Raw genomic sequence first — 13,665 nt, 5'->3', positions numbered from 1 at the left:
GGCCGCCCGGCTACCGGGGAGGTGGGGAAAAATGTAGGAGGAGGTAGATGATTTCATCCCCAGATGCAGCATCTCTGCTTCAAAAATTGCCTCCTCTGCGGGATGAAGACCTCCCATCCGTGTGTCTCCATCCATCCTTAGGGATGCTAAGGGACAGGGGAGGACCAGCACCCCACAGACCCCCTCCTTATCCCCCCACTCCATGCCAGCTCTCCCTACCCCAGCACCCCATCCCTCAGCCAGGCTAGAAAGCACGCACAGGACAGGCAGGAGCTGCCATGGAGAATCCCAGCACAGGGATGCTCCAGTTCCTCACTCCCCTCCTGAGTGTTTGCCCAGAAATGTTCCCCAGGCCCACAGTAAGTGCTGGGCACCCCAGAAAACAGCACAGGGCAGTGCTGGGAGAGCTCCCCCTCGCAGCAAGGCTCGTTAAAAATTAACAACTCAGCTGGTAAAATATAATGGGGTAGAACTCGGAGGGGGCTGGCAGGGCTCATATGGAAAGGGCCAAGCTTGGCCACAGCAGGGACACACATATTGCCAGCCCCTGGCAACAGCAGTGCAGTCCCATGCAATAAGAGCATCAGTTCTCAGCTCACTTCCAGCCAGGGGGACACCCATGCTGGGGGTGCCCCTGCCCTGAGGCTGTTTGTGTCTCAGTGAGTCTCAACAGAGCCAGTTACACTGAGGCATGGACGAGCTGTCCCAATATTTGATTCTTCATAAGGCGCAAAGAGGTGCATACGATGTCCCCAGAGGTGCAGAGACTTGTTTTTTGTTTGTTTGGTGTGTTTTTGGTTTTTTTTTTTTTAAACCTTGCTTCTCACACTGACTTCTCCAAACTGGCAGTTGCTCCTTGTCTTTGCTGCAGGTTGGACATCCTAAAAATAGTTGGTACCTAAAACACAGGCTCTGGGAAATGCACTCTGGCTGAATTCAGGCCAGGACTGGAGCAGCACAGGGCTGGCACCAAATCCGAGAGGGGCAGCCCTGGAGCTGGGGAATGGCTGGGAAAACTGTGGAAACCGAGGCACAGAAGCCAGCAGAGCAACGCAGGAGATGTATGGCCCTGGTCACCCACAACTTCAGCAAACTCCCCCCTCCTTTCCCCGCAGTGCGTGGCCTGACCGTGCAAGGCAGCGGCATCCCGAGGGATTTCACCCCAGCTGCACGTCCCTGGGCAACACACAGCCCCTGCTGCCCTGCTCCCCAGCCCAGATCCAGCCCAGCTGCTGGCTTCCAGGGACTAAAAGGGCTTTTTCTCTCCCTTGTCCTGTTTCTGCTGCCGCAGCTGCCAGGACAGAGTCAGAGCTGGCTGCAAACAGCCAGGCACTGCCCTCCCCTGGGTCCTGCTTCCCCACATGGGGCTGCCCCACTCCTGTCTCTTATGTCCTTCTGGGGTCAAAGGGGTTTTACTGAGTGCCTAAAGTCCTGCTTGATCTCCCCAGCCTGTCCCATGGGGGCTGGGGAGCCAAACAGAGCTGGACATGGTGCCAGCACTCCAGCGGCTGCCTGGGGAAAGTCAAGGAGGTATTTTCCTCCTAGAAGAGGATCAGAGCTGGGAATGCTAGAGGGTACATCACCATCTGATATTACCATCCTTCCTAGCTTAAGATCAACCCTGTGTAGAGACCAGGAATTATCACAGTCCCAGGTCTCCAGAGCAGGAGAACACTCTGGCACAACACCTACCATCTCCCCTTCCCAGGCTGCTGAGTAGGAATCCTTCTTCCCAGCAGTGGACATCTTCGCCTCCTGATGTACCTCAGGGTCCTCAAATCCAAAGGTACCATCTCCTGCTGGAGCCAAGTCCCATTGTCCTCTGCTCCCTCAGCCCTCAAGATGGGGCTGAAGCCCCTAGACCTCCCCAGCATGACCAGCTTCCTCATTACTTGCCTCCAGATGTCTCCCAGCCCTCAGAGTACTCCTTACCCTGCAATCCAGCTGCACAGCAGCAGGATCATTCCCAAAACTCCCCCACCCTGGGCTGCCCCTCACCCTTTGTCACCCCTATGCTGTTAATTTAAAGCCTCACCTTACTCCAGCCAAGAGGTGGGTGCATCTCCCAGGGTGAGCAGAGAGCCCTCATGGAGCACCCTAGGAAGAAGCAAAAGGTGCTTCAGGCCTTCACTGCTATTTATTGAGCAAGCAGAGGAGCTGCCCGTCAGGCCTTGATTAGCCACAGAGCCTTCCTTGTTTGCTTAATGAGCAACACTTGTTTCAGTGAGAGCTTTGCTTTTGACTGGACAGGCCTTTGACTTTCTGCAGGGTGTGCAGGAGGAGGCATCCTTGCGTCCTTGCTCATGCCGTGTTTTCCAGCAGCGGCCGGAGGAAGATAGCCACACATCTGTGAATAAATAGAGCATAAATAGAGTTTTTAGCATGCCTGGCTGGAGTAAGTGAGGCTGCAAAACCGGGCTGAGCCCTTCCCAGCTGGAGAAATCAGAGAGAAATGATGTTAGATGTCCACTGTGATTTTGGGGTCAGCTTTTTTGGTTTCATCCCTGTTTCCTGCCTTCAGAGGGGACCACTCTTTGCTTTGTCTTCTCTTTAGGAGCAGGAAAGCTCCCTCTCTCTTGGTTTTCTCCCAGAATGTGCTCTGGCCTCTATAGGTTTTGGTTTAGGAAGAATCAAGCGTTCTTGCCAGTACCTCCCTGGGCTGCTGGCACCAATATACCCCAGCATTGAACCCTGGCTGGGCCAGGTCTCACACCCTGACCTATGGTGGGAGAAAGCTCCATGGACCAGGCAGATCCCACCATCCTCAGGATGACAGCAAGAAAACAGTGATGGCTTCTCAGCATGGTTCTCACCCACAGCATCCCCCAGAGCAGTACTGGGGCAGAGGGTTGTCCTGATGCGACCCCACGGCACAGCCCTCTGCATCCCAAAACCCACCCAGCTTGGATGGACAGCAGCTGGCGCCTCTACACAGCCCCTGTTAATTAATTTTGGGGGAATTTACTGGCCTGGACACGTGTGAGAAAAAAGAAGACATTATCTGGGGGGGTGCAGGCAGGTGGCCAGTGCAGGGCAGGCACAGGGGGGACTTGCTGTGGGAAGTAAATGCACGGGAAGAAGCTCAGCCTGATATACAGGCAGGGAGATGTCATTGAGCCCCTCTTCAATTATTAAATTATTAATATTTATTATTTTATTAACACACAGCCAGAAACAGCACCATGATTAAAATTGGCCCCATAAGGCACAGGGTCAGATCCCCGATCCTGAGGGACTCACGCCGGGGGGTGTGCTGCTGTGACACGCTTGCAGCCCCTGGTTATCGCCCCCGTATTTACACCTCAGGCTCCACGTGGCATGGAACGTGGCACCAGATGGGGTAGCTCCAGTTTTTGGGATTCAAGTGGTGGTGTTGCACGTAGACACAGAAATGGGGAGGATTCTCCAGGAGCAGGAGCTGCAGCCCTGGGGAAGTCAGTGTGATCCCACTGCCCCGTCCCTCCCTGCATGGGGGAATTGGTGGTTTCCCCAGTTCTCTGGCCAAAATGCTTTGAGTTCCTTTTGAAGCTGAGCCCTGAAACGTTTCATTTTCAAGATGTCAAAAACTTTTGGCTCCTGTAGATTTTTTTCTCCCCAGCAGGAGGAGGGAAGCGATGAATTCAGCACAAATGTGCAACGTTCAGTAACTTCCACCTGCAGATCCGAAGCCAAGTTCACCTCCGGCACATTGCAGTGTGTCCATCCATCCACTGTGCTCCAGGGCGACTGGATGTAGGATGGACAACTGGGTGGATGCTGCCAGCCCAAAACACGCACGTGAAAACCCTTTGCAAGGGGCTACCCTAAAATCATAGAATCACAGAATCACAGAATGGTTTGGGTTGGAAGGGACCTCAAAGATCATCGAGTTCCAACCCCCCTGCCATGGGCAGGGACACCTCCCACTAGAGCAGGTTGCTCAAGGCCACATCCAGCCTGGCCTTGAACACTTCCAGGGATGGGGCAGCCACAACTTCCCTGGGCAACCTGTTCCAGTGTCTCACCACCCTCATAGTAAAAAATTTCTTCCTGAGATCTAATCTGAATCTTTTTTCTTCCAATTTAAAACCATTTCCCCTTGTCCTATCATTACCCTTCCTGGCAAAGAGTCCCTCCCCAGCTCTTCTATAGGCACCCTTCAGGTATTGAAAGGAATCAAGCCCGGGCTGTGAGCCCCCCTGGTCTGGTCCTCGGGGTTGTTACCTGGTGCTTTAGCAGGAGGGAAACTGAGGCACGGGGGGGGGGGGCATCCCCCGTGCCCAGCTGAGTCCCCGTGGATGGCATTAAGCCAAGTGAGCCCAGCTCAGCACCTGCCTGGCCCCGCTGGCTGGCAGATTGCTCAGGCTCATTAGCAATTGCTAATTCAAACAGGGGGATGTGCAGGCGCCAGCAAGCCCCGCTGGCGGGGGGGCGGCTGGGGTGCCCTGTGCCCCGCCGGGGGTGAGATGCTGAGTTAGGTTGCCCCCCTCACCTATTGCCAAGCAGATACTTTATTAGCATCACAGGCTAATTTGCCTGTAGAGAGGAAGGGGTGGCTGCTGTGAAATGGCTCCTCGGAGCACCCGGCAGCTGCCCCCCTGGGTAGGGGGGTGCCGATGCCAGGGAAGGAGGGATGGGGAAGGCTGTGTCCGCAGTGATCCTGGCTGTTAACTGGAGGATGCCAAGGCCCAGGATCATCAGTGGGGTGGGAATTCAGCGCTTGAACACTCAAACTAGGTGTCTGGGCTGGAAGAGGCGTGAGGTTGGGAGGTTCTTTAAAGAAAAGCCGCCAGAGAGGTGCTCAGTTCAGACATCGTGGTCGGATCCTGACACCAGACCACCAGACGTGTGCAGGGCTCCTGTGCTTCCCCAGGCATTGGGCTGGGGGCAGAGAACCTCAGGGGTGACCACTTATGGCCACCTCCCTGCTCTCAGCCTCCCAGGACTGGGTCACTGGGGAGATGGAGCCCTGGCACCCACACCCTGGAGGTGGCCCTGTGCTCCAGGGAAGGGGATGCTTGGGGTCCAGCCAGGCTGCGTGTGGGGATGGGGACGGTGGGGAGGTGGTGGGACCCTGCTGGGCAGGAGGCTCACGGGAATGTCACCAGGCTCGTCCTGCTGTGGTCAGGCCAGGGCTTCCTGGAGAGCCAGAAAATCCAGCCCTGGCTCCCTAATAGGACTTGGATGGGCGATGCTGGGGAGCGGCCAAACCTCAGGCTGCGGCACCGGGTGCTGGGGAGGCAAGTGGAGCAGCCCATGGCTCATCCTTTGGTTTTCCCCATGGCTGGGAACGATTGGGAACAAGAGCGAGTATTTACATATTTGCCCAAAATCGTTTTCGGGGTGGGGAGATTGCGAATAGGGTCAGCCTGGGATGGGGCGACTTTTGGGAGAGGGGCAATACGATGGGGGTCTTCACCTGCTCTTAGGGGGCAGCAGTCCACTTTCAGGAGAAGGATGAAGGCTCAGTCCCTCATTGCTTTGTGGCAGTTGGGGTCACTCCGCTGGACAGGCAGCTGCTGTGCAGGGAAGGGCTGAGGCTGCAGGCAGCAAGGGGGAAAGGGTTAAACCCCCCCGTCCCCCACCCCAGCTTCAATGCAGGTTGCATTAATAGCCAGGGTGCCTGGGAGGGTTGAAGGCTTCCCCCAAAATACCACTGGGCTTTGGGCTGGAGCCCGATGGGGCTGACTTCATCCTGCTGAAATGTATCATTATGGCCAGGCAGGGAATTTGCTGTGGGGTTTTGGGATGGTTATGGGGAACCCAGGCATGGGGTGGAGTGTGCCAAGCACCAGGAGCCCGTGTCCGCTCCTTGCTGTTGCAGGACAAGGGCTCACCGGCCTCCTGCATCCCTCCTGGGCTTGATGACAACATGAAAAGACACGCTCTGGGTGGTGAGGAGGTCACTGACACAGGTGTCTGCCCAAAAAGTGTGCTGGATGGGCAAGGAACCACCCTCATGGTCAGGTCTTGGGGATGCAACACCTCCCCCCCATGCTCTCTTTGGCTCCCTGCTGTAGCCCCCCCTTCCAGGGGAACCAGCCCTGTTTTGAAGCATCTTTCCAAAGAAAATCCCTTTTGGCAGCCCTTAGGCAATGGCAGGTCTCTGCTGACCCGCTCCAGCGCTGACATCTGTTTTGGCTGTCACCATCCTCTCCTGCTGTCACCCTGCTGTGTCCTCACCAGTGAGAATCTGCCTCCCCACACACCAGTTTAGGGCTGGCCTGTACAACTTTGGCTTTGCCTCTGCAAATTGTCTCCCCCATGCCTTCTTCTGCCTGCTTCTGTTTTGGCCCAGGAGGCTGGAGATTTGGGGTTTGGAGAGGTTCCTGCCCGAGCAGTCCTGATCGGTGAGTCCAGCATCAGCTGGGGAAGATGTGGTGACTCAACCATGGTCATGCCAGGAGTGGGTGGCAGAGGGGGGTTGTGACCCATGGGGTTGTCCATGGCTGGAAAACCCCAACCTTGGCACCCAGCACAGCTGGAGGAGGGCAGCAGCAGGGTGGTACCCCTATCACAGCTGTGGCATCTGCCATGGGGTGAAGAACCCCCAAGACGCATACCCGGCCCTTCAAGGGCCCTATAAGGGCTCCAGGGAGACCTTATAGCAGCCTTTCAATACCTGAAGGGTGCCTATAGAAGAGCTGGGGAGGGACTCTTTTCCAGGAAGGGTAATGATAGGACAAGGGGAAACGGTTTTAAATTTCCTGATCGGTGAGTCCAGCATCAGCCGGGGAAGATGCAGTGACTCAGTGATGGTCATGACAGGAGTGGGTGGCAGAGGGGGGTTGTGACCCATGGGGTTGTCCATGGCTGGAAAACCCCAACCCCGGCACCCAGCACGGCTGGAGGAGGGCAGCAGCAGGGTGATGGTACCCCTGCCACAGCTGCGGCATCTGCCATGGGGTGAAGACCCCCCAAGACGCATCCCCTGGCCCTCCAAAGCCTCCATCCTGGAGGTCCCAGGTGGGGACTCAGTGGGGGGACACACGCGTGTGGTCTCCTCGAGGGCTGTCAACTCACAGCAGCAACGGGACGGGGCCACCGTCTCCCCCTCCCCACGCCAAGAGGCTGCGGCGATGGGCGCGGGCAGCAGCCGGGCGGGTTACCCCGCTCCCCCCGGGGCGGGCGGCTCCGGCGGCAGAGGGCAGCAAGCCACTAGGCACCCGGTGACACGCGTGCGGGTTAGGTCGGGGCTGTGGGACTTGCTCTTCGCTCAGGTAGGCTGGGCTGAGGCGGTTTCGGGGTGTGGACCCCCGTGGGTTTCCCTGCTCCTACCCCTGGGGCCCCCCCTGCAGACACCCTTGGAGGGGGGGCATAGGCCCACTCGCAGGAGGGCAGCGCCTGTGCCGGGGTTGGGGGTCCCCCCGATAACCTCTCTCTGCTCTCCCCAGGTGCAAAGATGGGGTGCTTCACCTTTATCAAGGTCATGATGATCCTCTTCAACCTGGCCATATTTGTAAGTGCACCCCAGTGGTTGTCCTTGCCTGAGGGGGCGGGGGGAACAAGCCTGGTAGCCCCCTGCCCCGGCTGTGCCAGGAAACTGGGGTCTGGGGGGTCTGGGGAAGCACCATGGGGTGGGTGAAACCTGCCCGTGTGGGCTCCTGCCCCTCCACACCCTCTTGTGTGGGAGATGGGGAGGGAGACACGGGCAGTTGGGTGTTGGTGCGACTCGTGCTCCTGGGACCCGGGTGGGGTGTGAGATCTGGTCTCTGGCCCCACACTGAAGACTTAAACCCCGGCCTTGTGAAGGTCTCTCATTCTCCAGCTCTGGCCTAAGTCCAAGGGACTGTGTTTGGTCTTGGGATGGTGGCTGTTGCATCAGCCACCCATGTCCTTCCCTGTGCTGAAGCTCTGGTGGGGGGTGCTGGGTGCCCCAGAGCAGGGGGGGTTGCTGGGTTCCTGCCTGGGAAGGCTCCATCTCTGTGAGGGAGCAACCTGTGTGTGTGGCAGTGACCTGTGGTCTTGCGCGTTGGGGATCTCCAGAGCACACAAAGCCTCTGCTCCCGCCCAGGGCAAAGGGTAGTCGAGCTCCTGAGAGCTACCTTGGCTCTGCGGGAGCAATGGAGCCATCTGGAACGGGGTGTGGTGGGATATGGCCTTGGGAAGGGAGGGTGCAGAGCTCTCAGGCTTGCCCTAGTGGAGCACTCCCTCCTTAAAGCTCCTGCTGGGTCTTGAGGCTGGTGGGTGAAGGTCAAGCAGGTGGAGGACAGGGTTGGGGCAAGCTGGAGGCTGCCCCGAGCTGACCTTGCCAGGAGTGTGTCATGTCTGGGGGCTGCTCAGCTGCTCCCCTGGGTGAGTGGGCAGCGTCCCTGGACAGAAGAACTTGTGGCAGCATGATAGTGGCCAGTGTCTGAGCTGGCCATGTGGGCCGGCTGGTGGCACTGCTAGCTTGGCTGCCCTGCATGGGGGCTTCTGCCCCACTGCAAGCACCCAAACCCCTCGGGCTGGGGAAAGGGGGCAGCTGTGGTGCCACAGCCAGCTGGTGGTGGGGTGTGTTTTGGGGTAGTGACCCATCTGGCTGCCCCAAGCCTGCGGTGGAAACACACTGAGCTGCCCTCAGTGGCCACAAAGTCTTGCTCTGGTACGGTGAAAATTTACAGAAGAAAGAATCCCAAATCCCAGATCTCTGCCTGCCCAGGAGCTGATGTTGTCTCTCTCCTTCCAGCTCAGTGGTGGGACCCTCATGGGAGTTGGCATCTGGGTTGCAGTGGATGATCAGTCGTTCGTGAAGATATTTGGGACGCTCTCCTCTAGTGTCCTTCAGGTTGTGCATGTGGGATACTTTCTCATCGCCATTGGTGCCATTCTGCTGGTGATCGGCTTCCTTGGGTGCTATGGTGCCCAGAAAGAGAGCAAGTGTCTCCTGATCATGGTATGGACCAGACATCTCCTTATCAAGCCTCATTTGAGCTGGGTCTCTGGTGTGGGAGGTCTGAGGGATAGATTTCTCTGTGGAGATGTCCTCCTTGGATGTTGCCACGTGGTGGAATGCTGGGTGGACCTTGGAAAGGCAATGCTGGACTCAGTGTGTCCTGAACAAGGGTGAAGGGAAGTAGAAACTGGGTGCTGGGCAGAGGCATCTCTTGGAGCATGTCTGGAGAGGTCAGCCCCATTCAGATGGAGGGTTGGAGGATTCCAAGGTTGTTCTGCTTCTGCCTTGGAGCAGAGCTGAAGGCAATGAGATGGGGCTAGAGCCCTGAGGGGGAGGCCTTTGGGAAGCAAATGGTTTCCTGGGGGGCCCTGTGGACTCTGGCTGTTGCTTTGACCTCCCTCCGTTTGCTGTGTCCTAGTTCTTCTCGGTGGTGCTGATCATCTTCATTGCTGAAATTGCTGCTGCCGTGGTGGCTCTGGTCTACACAGGTCTTGTGAGTGGCATATCTGAGTCTCGGGCTGGGCTAATCTGGGACCTGGTTTATCCCTTGGGAAAACATCACACTTTGGGTGGGTGGCAGTTGCTGCCCATGGATGGGGAAACAGAGGTGGACACTGCTGCAGGAGGAAGGGATGGTGGTCCCTGCTGGCACCGGTTAGGTGGGCAGGTGGGGGTGCCCTGGCTGGGGTGAGGGTGGTGGGAGCAGGGATTCCCATTGCCCTAAAGAAATGAGGGTTTGGTATGAGTTTTTCCCCCTTTTCTTTCGAACCCTTGACACCTCTCCACCTCTGATGGTGGGAGCCACATGGGAGAGGAAGTCCCTAATGCTTCACGCTGAGCAAACTCAACCCCTTATTAGGTGCCTGAGAAACCACCTGGAGAGAAAGGTGACTTTGCCTCATTAGGCACTGGAGAAGTCAACCTCAGGGCAAACGTCATTCCTGGCTCCCTCAGTTATGCTGCTTATCAGATGATTCACTGGTCATTAGTGGCCTTGGTGCCATAAAGCACTGGTTAGTGGGGAAGGGGCCAAGGGGACACAATGTGACGCACTCCTGGCCATGCTGGGTCTGGTTGGTCTCCTCCCCATAGGCTGAGGTCAGTATGGGAAATTCTGGCTCTGTAGTGCTCCTCAGGGCCCTCTCTGATGGTGTTTCTCTACCCCTTCTTCCAGGCAGAGACGCTGCTAACAGCTGTGGTGACGCCTCTCCTGCAGGAGAAGTATGGGCAAGAAGAAAGCTTCACAAGGATCTGGAATACCACCATGAAGGAGGTGTGCTGAGCCCTAGGGCCCCTACCTGTGTGTCAGGATGCTCCCAGCACAAGCTTGGTGGTGGGCCACTGGGATGGGAATGGGGACACCATTGCAATCCTGGATGTACTGAGCTGTCACCACCCATCAGCTTCCCAGGTGCCTGGGACCTCCTTGCTTGGGATCTAGTGGTCCCGTTGCTGGGGTGAGAGCTGTACATGTTAGAGTCTGGGGCAAAACACTGGTCCCAGGAACGCCCTTGAGCACTTCTTCCAGAGCCAGGTTGAGCTGGGTGACCCCTCCATGGGACAGCAGGGTCCAGACCGTGCCTAACCCAGGATGAAGACCTCCAGGATGATCTCCCTATCCTTTCCTCTCTCTCCCTCTTAGGTCAAATGCTGCGGCCTGAATAACTACACAGACTTCACCAACTCAACCTGGTATAAGGAAAACCAAGTTTACCCAGATGCCTGCTGTAAATTCGAGCTGCCTTGCAATGCCACAGGTGCTGCAGAAGCCGATGTCCCGGTATGGATGCACCAGCCTTCTGACAGAGCCTGGTTTGGGGTGTGCCCTGGCACAGTGAGGGAGACCTGTCCTGTAGCTCCAGTCCCAGCTCTTGACATAGTGTTCCCAAGGGTTTTAAGTCTTATGGTGACCTCGGCTTCTCCCTGGTGGAGACAAGCAAAGCTGCTACCGTTGGTCTGGTCCTAAAGTGAGCTCTGTGGAAGGGTGGCATGTCTGGAGCTGAGCATGAACTCAAGCACTGCTGTACCTTTTTGGGCTATTTCCCTGCCTCTTCCCCTCCCAATATTGTGTTTTGACCTGAGAAATGGCTGAGTTACCCCCTGAAGCCTCCAGACCTTCTGCATGGCTGTGTAGTTCTGGGCTGGAGAACTATATCTCCCTTTCCAGGGATGCTGAACCCCAGGGATTAGGGAATTTCTACCCCTTGCTCATGCTGTCTTGCGTGGTTGCCTCCTGCAGGGTTGTTTTGATCAGATCTTGGATGAAATCAAGACCAATGCAGGTGTGGTGGGTGGTGTGGCAGCTGGCATTGCTGCCTTGGAGGTGAGTATTTGAGCATAACTCTGCTGCCTCCTCCTTGTACCTGGAGGTGAGCAGTGGGGCTGGGACCAGCCTGGGTGGCTGAGGGGCTGGTGCAGCCCCATGGACCACCATCTGCTCCGGGGTGGCTACTGAGCTGTCTTACTTGGGCACACCCAGCTCTTCCTCCTTGTGTGTGCTGGGGATGGATGCTATCTATGGGCTGTCACCCAAACCTGTGCTGGGGGGGGAACGCTTAGGGGGCCTGACTTGCCTCTTGCCATCCCCAGATTGCGGCCATGGCAGTTTCCATGTACATCTACTGCCGTCTGGATCAGAAGTGACCCCACGAGGCAAGAGGATGATCTGCCCCCCACCACCACCATGCCGGGGTGTGTCCATGGTGTGGTGTGTTCTTGGGGGGGCGGGGGGGGGGCACACCATTGCTCCCTGGGCCTTATGCTGTCCTGTGCACTGTGATTTATAGCTGTGTTTTGATCTACTGAGCTGGGATCTGTAGAGTGTATGTGTATATTTTTATACTGATATGGTGTACTCAGCCTGTACATAGAGATTTGGGGGCTTCTTTGGGGGGGGATGGGGTGGGGCTGGAGGGGAAGCTGCTTGGTCTGTTTGGCTGATGCCAGCAGGAGATCAAGTGGCACAGGGGCTGATCAGGGCCAGCGGCACAGTGATGCCTTGATAAACCCTTGCAGGCTGCTGCTGTACTTCTCCCATGGTGTCCCCATGCAGGGGCTGGCAGAGGCTGGCCCCTGCCCCCTTCCTCTCCCCTTCACCCCCCCCAACAGGTATCACTCCATTGAATTGGGGCTGGTGTCCAGCTAAGATGGTGTAGGTGGGAACTACATCCTCAAATGGGGATGTATCTACCCCTAAACTCATTTTCTGCCAGCCCTGACTGTGTCACCACATTGTCCCCTAAAAGAGGCGCTAGCTGGTCTCTGCCCTGGCATGAAGCACAGCCCTGTCCATCCCTGGCCCTGCAGGGGCCAGGGTTGTCCCATACCCCCTGTCATTTCTTGGTTGACCCCCCCTCCTTCCCCCCACGCTGTAAAGGAAAACAAATAAATTTTTCATCTTGGATACAAATGACTTTCTGGAGTCGCTCTCGGTGCCACCTCCAATAATAACCCCTCCCAGGGGGGAGCACAGCGGGGTGGGGGCTGCCTCGTCTCCCCTTACCTTGACCTGTGATCCCTGTCTCCATCCTGCCCTTCCTCCCTCCCTTCCCTGTGGCTCCTCACCTGCTCCACTCTGCTTGGAAACAAGCAGCCCTGTGTTTGCACAACAGTCAGGGAGCGGCGGGGGCTACCATTAGCCCGGCTCAACCTGCCCTCCGCAGCAACCGCTGCTGGCTCAGTGACACCACTTCACCACGGCCTCAGCAACAGCCTGGCTTGAAGGGGCAGGGCTGGCTCTGGGGGTTTTACTGGTGGCCTCGTCAGCCCTGGGAATCCCACATGGGGTGGTGAGGGGAAGAGGGTCCTGTCAACCCCCTCTCCGAGCATCTCTGTCATGGAATTGTCAGAGTTGGAAGGGACCTCCAGAGATCATCCAGTCCAACCCCCTGACAAAGCAGGGTTGCCCAGAGCACATCACTCAAGATGGCATCCAGACAGGTCTTGAAGATCTCCAGAGAAGGGGACTCCATGACCTTCCTGGGCAGCCTCTTCCAGGGCTCTGTCACCCTCACCGTAAAGAAGTTCTTCCTCATATTTGAATGAGACTTCTTATGTTCCAGCTTGTGCCCATTGCCCCTCATCCTATCACTGGAAACCACCGAAAAGAGTCCAGCTCCAACATCCTTCAACCCACCCTTTAGATACTTATAAACATAAATAAGGTCTTCCCTCAGCCTTCACTTGTCCAGGCTAAAGAGTCCCAGCTCCTTGAGCCTTTCCTCGTAAGGGAGGTGCTCCAATCCCTTAATCATCTTTATTGCCCTGTGCTGGACTCTCCTGTATGATGTGACTCTCCTGTATGATACAGGACCTCACCTGTATGGTGTACCCATGGTCTCTCTATGTGTGAGGATGGGGGGGTTTCCAGCCACCCCCTTCCCCAGCATCACTCCCTCCTTACCTTTGGCACCACCCCCCCTTTACGCACCCACTTGCCGTGCCTCAGTTTCCCCATCTCAAAAGTGAGGCCAAAGCGGGTGGTTTTGGGGGGTGGGTGGGGTGGGTGTTCTCATGGGCTGCTTCACCCTATTTTTGTCATGAAGCTCCCTGCTTCCCTGGCTGTGGGGCAGAGCGGGAGGGCTGTGGGGTGGTGGCAGTGAAGGACGGGGCGATTAGGAGTGGGCAGGAGGCCAGTGGGCAAACAGCCTCCCCATGCCGCCTCGCTCTGTCCCCGCCATGGCTCCCCCTTATCAGGTCCTGCGCTGGGTACAGGCCTGCACCGGGGCACCACCACGGCCCCTTGGGGTCCAGCATCTCCCCAGTGCCAGCCAGCACCCGGCACCCTGGCAGGAACCTCCATGTGGTGGTGG

General features: G+C 57.1%; 1 protein-coding gene across 1 annotated transcript; it reads left to right on the top strand.

Moving 5' to 3' along the window:
* The first annotated feature begins 7,174 nt into the window (after positions 1–7,174).
* On the top strand, positions 7,175–12,266 carry TSPAN1 (tetraspanin 1). Its single transcript, XM_014939036.1, has 8 exons — positions 7,175–7,199; positions 7,374–7,438; positions 8,648–8,854; positions 9,273–9,347; positions 10,029–10,127; positions 10,497–10,634; positions 11,094–11,177; positions 11,444–12,266. Exons 2-8 carry the CDS (start codon positions 7,382–7,384, stop codon positions 11,495–11,497), a joined length of 714 nt encoding a protein of 237 aa, XP_014794522.1. The 5' UTR covers positions 7,175–7,199; positions 7,374–7,381; the 3' UTR covers positions 11,498–12,266.
* Positions 12,267–13,665: the final 1,399 nt, after the last annotated feature.

The sequence above is a fragment of the Calidris pugnax genome, unplaced genomic scaffold (genome assembly GCF_001431845.1).
Source record: "Calidris pugnax isolate Ruff unplaced genomic scaffold, ASM143184v1 scaffold18, whole genome shotgun sequence".
In the NCBI taxonomy this organism is placed as follows: domain Eukaryota; kingdom Metazoa; phylum Chordata; class Aves; order Charadriiformes; family Scolopacidae; genus Calidris; species Calidris pugnax.
The sequence above is the reverse complement of the archived record's forward strand: the minus strand, read 5'-3'. Positions and strand labels throughout refer to the sequence as shown.